Below are 7,026 nucleotides of genomic sequence, written 5' to 3' on the forward strand. Positions count from 1 at the left end.
CTGTTCACCCGCTGCCTTATGTGCTTATCTCTTTCACCATTTCTGCATTAATTTGTTAAAGAGCAGGAGAATAAAATTTGTAGTTTATGCCAGGGTAAGGGAAGAAAATCTACAGCCTGTTGAGTGCCATTTAATGGCATTTTACTAGTCATTCTTGCATATCCTCCTCAATATGCACCTGCTTCCTTTATTATTTCCTTTCTTCTTCTTTCTTTTACTTTATTTCCTGTCTCTTAATTCTTCCTTACTGGTAACATCCAGGGAGCCTATCTAGAATGAAAACAAAAACACTGGAGAAACCCATACAATGACATAAGGGGTTTCACCCTTTCTGCATATTTTATATTCATACTTTATTTTTTATTCACTTTTATTTTTTATTTCACCTTTTCTGCATATTTTGATATTTTTATTCAATACAGTGGTAACAGTTCAGTAGCCCTGAATTTGGAGGCATATTTATAGTCAGTATTAATCAATGGAGTCATTTGATTCTTGTTTGCCTTATATAATCTTGGATAATATCATAGCCATCCTACTACAGATATATTTTTTAAAGATTTTATTCATTTATTTATTTAAATTTTGTTTATTTATTTGAGAGAGAGGGAGAGTGTGAGAAGGGGGAGGGCCAGAAGGAGAAGCAGACTCCCTGCTGAGCAGGGAGCCCGATGTGGGACTCTATCCCAGAGGGCCTCCAGGATCATGACCTGAGCCGAAGGCAGTCACTCAACCAACTGAGCCACCCAGGCGCCCGACAGACATTTTTTTAAAGTAATCTGTACACCTAACTCAGGGCTTGAGCTCACAACCCCAAGATGGAGAATCACATACTCTAGTGACTGAGCTAGCCAGGCACCCCTGTTAGAGACATTATTAATCACTAAGATTTCTACGATGTATGGGAAAGGACCACCCTGGGCTAGAGATCCAAGGTCTAATTTTCGCCCTGTTCCCTGTTCATTTAAGAACAAAGAAGTTAAGGTAGAGCCAGGGGCCTGGGCGGGATGATGGAAGTTGGGAGCCCTTGGTTTGCCAACGAGGAAATGGGGAATAATGGAAACTAACATTTGTTACCTATTACATGCCAGCTAGCATTCTAGATGCTTTACATATACTACTATTCTATTGAACCGGAAGCTTAGAACTACTTTTAGTTCCATTTTATAGATGACAAACTAGAGACAATGAGATTATAAGTAGCTAGCACATAGTATATGGTTCATGAGGATTTAGTCAACTATGAGATATTCTACCACTCTTTTCCACCAACTTCTTTCCCTAATTTAGCAATCTAGGATTGTAAAATGAATACCAAATTGCAGGATGCAAAAGAAGAGGCGTTAATAGCAGTACTTACCCTGTTTTGCCTTTTTTCTTCACTGTACTATGTGATCTAGATGCAGAAAATTTTGAAGAGGGAAAAGAAATTATTTTTAGAAACCCCATCTTTTCCATGATAGGTAATGACTGACTCTGAGGCTGTCAGGGTCAGGAGGAAACTCTCTTAATGTTCCCAGAATTGAAGCCACAATCTCTTTTATCTTGCTAGCCAGCTTCACATCTGGCTTGACTGTGGTGCACAAGACTTAAAAGAGGGCTATGTGAGGGAAGAGGTGCGAGGCTTGTTAATGTTTTGATTTGGGGTTTTCCCTCCAAATTTGGAGTCATCATGCCTTAACACTGCTGTCTCTGAATAGAGATTTCAGTCAAAGGCCAACGCTTTGGTTGCAAGCATCACCCGTAGATTTAGCTGGTACCAAACATGTTTACATATATATTCCACCGCCATCCCTAACACCATTTGTCTGGAGATGGATGGGACTGCCGCCCTTACTGCGAACCTGCAGGGGAGTCATTAGATAGTTTCCTTCAGATTTGACAAGGGCTGGGCAGCAGAAACGTGTCTTGGAACTACAGGGTTTTCCATTCCCCTCAACTTCTTTTTAAGATTTTATTTATTTATTTGACAGACAAAGCGAGAGAAGGAACACAAGCAGGGGGAGAGGCAGAGGCAGAGGGAGAAGCGGGCTCCCCGCACAGCGGGGCTCGATCCCAGGATTCCAGGATCATGACCTGAGCCGAAGGCAGAAGCTTAATGACTGAGCCACCCAGGCGCCCCTCAACTTCTGATATTTCTGACCTTTGCCTCTCTTGAATAACCAGTGGGCAATATTGTATATATATTTTCCTTCCTTCCTTCCTCCGTTTTTACCCCCATTCCTCCCTCTTTTCTCCATCTCTCTATTTCCGCTCCCTCCCTCTCTCTCTCTTTCCGCTCCTTCATTCTCTCCCTTTTCTCCCCCCACCCCCCAGGCCTGTTCTCTGCTTGCCTGTAACCCTGGCCATCTGCACCCCTCTCAATAACTGTAGTATGCTTTCAGTATTGCACCGTATTTCCTTATTCTCTGTGATTCTAACCCCGGACTTCTAAGCTGCAACCCCAGGACTTAAGGCCTAGACGGCGCTCCGCAACCCCGCGTTCCCGCGTCCCCGCGTCCCCGTGTGCCCCGTGCCCCGACGACGCTTACGTTCGGGGAGAGGGTAAAGGCCAATTGGGCGTGGCCGTTGGTGACGTCACAACGGGGGGAGGTGCCTTCTGAGCGTCGACGGGCACCGTAGACGGAGTTCGTGGAGAGGGAACCGCGGCGATCGCGGTGTCCGCGGAGGTTCGTGATCCTGCCTCGGCGGAGGTAGGACGGGCCAAAGGTGGGTCAGCCACAGGTTAGTTGAGTGGTTTATGCCTAGCGAGAAGATGTGGCCATTAGTTTAATACTTTTTAGGGAGTCCGCGAGGCAAAGGTTTTGAACTACAGAGCTGCGGTAGCTGACTCTCAGGTGAAGGAAAATGGGCGAAAGCAGAGGGGTTTTTTTTGACTTGGATGAAGGATGGGGAGCGGTGTGTGGCCACCGAAAGCGGGAGATAGAAGTTTGGATGTGAACGACCAAAATTCCGTTGAAGCCGGACCGTTGATGATTGTGGGGGATGGGGAGCTGAAGGCGCTAGCGGATCTGTGAGAGTGGGAAAAACGACAGCGAGTGATTGGATATTTTGAACGTATGGGCGGTGACGTGGGGAGATTTTGAGCCAATTAGGAGGAGGCATCGAGTACCAGCCAGACCAATCACGGGGTACCTCGAGCCCTTGTTTCCCTGTTGTGGGGCAGATTATGGTAAGAAAAGACCGCGTGGAAATTTACTCCAGGCCTGGTTCTTGGCATGCGACAGCCAGGCCCTGCCCCTCATTAACTGCTTTTTCTGAGTTTTAAAACTTCTAAAGCATTTTTTCCCCTTCGGATAACAAGGAACTGGAAAATTTGTAAAGAAATTTTATTGAGAGACTGGAGGATAAAGGACAGAATATTAAAATATTTTCTTATTTCATAGGCCTGAACCAGAGATTTCAAAATGGACAATACTGATTTTCGTTCCATGGATTTTAAAGGTATATAGCTTCACATGGTAATAAAAATGTCAGGTTGTTTGTTGCCTTATCTAAGATCTAAATGTATTTTGTTTCTGAATTTTATCTCTTTGGTCCAAATTTTCTCATTTATATACCAGAAAAACAACATAGATGTTTAAGACACTGGAACCCTTTTAGAAGCTAGTAAAGGAAACAGAATTCACAATTCATCTCTTGTTTTCTGAGGATTCTTATGGCATGCAAAATAACACTGGTTTAATCTGAATTAGGGATCAACTACTTAAAAAAAAGTACATTAAAAAAATTACTGCAAGATCCCGAAGTGCCTTGCCATAATTATCAGTGAGAAATAAATTATATCCTGTGTAGTTTTAGATTTAAGTGCATTTTATTGTATCTTAATTATTTTAAGAACTGGTAATCCATGTATGGTATTTATGGGAAATCTTAATTAACAAAAGCAATTTAATTGACCAGAACACCAGATTCCTCAACCATGCCAGACATGGAAGAGTTTATGGTATTTCTTTTTTTCTGGGGACATGATTAGACCTGTAATGCAGTTACATTCACATTCATATAATAATGAAATGTGTTGTAAGCAGGGTGGCTGCAAATCTATTAGGTCAATGTTTTGTTAATGCTTGTCATTTAAAAATTACAACCTAAGTTTTTTTTTTAAGCCTGAAGTTTTTTTAAAAAACTTTATTTATTTATTTTTAAAGATTTTATTTATTTATTTGAGAGAATGAGAGAAAGCACATGAGAGGGGGGAGGGGCAGAGGAGAAGCAGACTCCCTGCCGAGCAGGGAGCCCGATGCGGGACTCGATCCCGGGACTCCAGGATCATGACCTGAGCCAAAGGCAGACACTTAACCAACTGAGCCACCCAGGCGCCCTAAAAAACTTTATTTTTTATTTTTATTTTTATTTATTTATTTTAAAGATTTTATTTATTTATTTGACAGAGAGAGAGAGCGCACAAGCAGGGGGAGCAGCAGGGAGAGGGAGAAGCAGTCTCTCCGCTGAGCAGGGAGCCCGATGTGGGACTCGATCCCAGGACTCTGGGATCATGACCTGAGCTGAAGGCAGACACTTAACCGACTGAGCCACCCAGGCACCCTGATTTTTATTTTTTAAGTAAACTCTCTCCCAAACTTGGGGCTTGAATTCAAAACCCCAGGATCAAGTCATATGATCTACTGACTGAGCCGGCTAGGCACCCCCAAAGCCTTAAGTTTTAATTTAGGATATAGTATCTTTCTTATTTATTTCTTTATATTTATATTATTATTTTATTTTAATTTTATTTTTTAAGTAATCTCTGTATCCATCGTAGGGCTCAAACCCACAACCCTGAGTTCAAGAATTGCATGCTCCACTGACTAAGCCAGCCAGGCACCCAAAGGATATAGTATCTTAAAGGATATAAACATGGAATAGGCATTATGACTTTTAAGTACAGTTGACCCTCAAAAAACACGGGTTTGAACTGCTCAGGTCCACTTACATGCAGATTTTTTACAGTGTGATATTGTAAATATTTCTCCTTATGATTTTCTTGACATTTTATTTTCACTAGCTTACTTTATTATAAGAATACAGTATATAATACACATAACATGCAAAATATGTGTTAATTGACTGTTATTGGTAAGTCTTCTGGTCAACCGTAGGCTATTAGTAGTTAAATGTTTGGAGAGTCAAATTCATAGGTGGATTTTCAAATGTGCAGGGGTCAGTGCCCCTAACCCCCCGTGTTGTTCAAGGGTCAATTGTGCATGGTATTTGAGATCTTGTATTTACGTAAATATTTGAAGCACACAGAAAAGTATAGGGAGTAAGATAATGATATATTATCTGTTTACCTACCACTAACTTTTGTTGAATCTTAACAGTTTGCCATATGCTTCAGATAGGTCATTGTTTCAGAGAACTAAAAGATTACATGTGCCAGTTTTTCATCTTTTAAAATTTTACATAAATTTGTATCATTTTGTATGATTTTTTTTCTGCACCTTGTCTTTTTTTGCTCAGTATTGTGTTTTCCATATTTACCCATATGGATATTTTAGTTCTAGTTCATTTGTTTCCACGGCTGATTAGTACTATTACTTTGAATATGTCTGTCTCTCTCAAATAAAATCTTAAAAAAAAATCTCTCTCTTTCTCTCTTAAAATAAATAAACCAAATCCTTTAAAAAGGGGGGATGCCTGGGTGGCTCAGTTGGTTAAGTGTCTGCCTTCAGCTCAGGTCATGGTCCCGGGGTTCTGGGATCGAGCCCCACCTTGGGCTTCCTGCTCAGCGGGAAGCCTGTTCTCCCTCTCCCTCTGCAGCTCCCCCTGCTTGTGCTCTCTCTCTCTCTTTCTCAAATAAATAAAGTCTTTACTTTGAATATAAGTATACCACAATTTATTTATCTAATCTCCTTTGTTGGCTGTATGAGTTGTTTTCAAATATTTGCTATTACAGACGACAGCACTACAGTGGACATTGTGTTGCAGAGAGTTTAGGAGGAGTTTTCTTACTCCTTTTTCTTGTTTTTTTTTTTTTTTTTTAAAGTAATCTCTATGCCCGATGTGGGACTCAAACTCATGACCCAACATCAAGAGTCATATGCTCTATAGACCTAGCCAGCCAGGTGCCCCTAGCAGGAGTTTTCAAACATTTTTGGCCACCACCCATGGCAAGGAGATATATTTTACATCACATCTACACAGTGTATCAAAAGTTTAATGAAATAACCCTTCCTACATGCAGTACACTATGACATTTTTTAATTTAAATTCAATTAATTAACATATAATGTATTATTTGTTTCAGGGGTACAGGTCTGTGATTCATCAGTCTTACATAATACCCAGTGCTCATTATTAACACAGGGCCTCCCCAATGTCCGTCACCCAGTTACCCCATCCCCCACTCCCCTCCTCTCCAACACTATGATATTTTCTATTCTGTGCTTTTTCATTAAAAAATGTTGGTTATGACCCACTAAATTTATTTACTTCTTGAGCACTTGTGGGTGAGGCTCTAGTACAGTGCTGTCTGATTGAAACAGTGCAAACACAATTTTATATTTTTTAGTAGCCACGTTAAAAAAAGGCTGAATAGAGTAAATTTTAACAATACAAATTATAGGGGCACCTGTCTGGCTCAGTCAGAAGAGCATGCGGCTCTTGATCTTGGGGTTGTGAGTTTGAGCCCCATGTAGGGTGTAGAGATTACGTAAATAAATAAATAAACTAAAAAACCAATACAAATTATATAGCTCAATATATCTAAAATGTTATCATTTCATCATATGATCAATATAAAAATTATTAGCAAGATATTTTATGTTCTTTTTTTTGTACAAAGTCTTTGAAGTCAGGTATGTATTTTATACTTAAAAACATACCTCATTTTTGACTTGCCTCATTCCAAGTTCTCAGTAGTCACATGGGGCTAGTAGCTACCCTATATAATGGCAGTGCTGTTCTAGGGAATACATTTAGGAGTGGAGCTTCTGGGTCAAAAGCTATGAGCATCTTTAACTTTATAAATATTGCCACATTGCTGTTGAGCGGTTTTAATAATTTGTACTCCCTCTCCCTTTC

At 40.5% G+C, this 7,026-nt stretch overlaps 1 protein-coding gene across 2 annotated transcripts in view; it reads left to right on the forward strand.

The window, feature by feature from the left end:
• The first annotated feature begins 2,318 nt into the window (after positions 1 to 2,318).
• TEX11 (testis expressed 11) overlaps positions 2,319 to 7,026 on the forward strand; it is a 307,210-nt gene continuing 302,502 nt past the window's right edge. The window contains exons 1-2 of one of the 2 annotated variants that reach the window (XM_081808717.1): positions 2,319 to 2,709; positions 3,387 to 3,444. In XM_081808717.1, the coding sequence (XP_081664843.1) occupies positions 3,408 to 3,444 (37 nt within the window). In that variant the 5' untranslated portion in view covers positions 2,319 to 2,709; positions 3,387 to 3,407. The remainder of the gene's footprint in view (positions 2,710 to 3,386; positions 3,445 to 7,026) is intronic. The other variant, XM_081808718.1, reaches the window with a different exon arrangement.

The sequence above is a fragment of the Leptonychotes weddellii genome, chromosome X (genome assembly GCF_054177405.1).
Source record: "Leptonychotes weddellii isolate Sample4059 chromosome X, ASM5417740v2, whole genome shotgun sequence".
Lineage (NCBI taxonomy): Eukaryota > Metazoa > Chordata > Mammalia > Carnivora > Phocidae > Leptonychotes > Leptonychotes weddellii.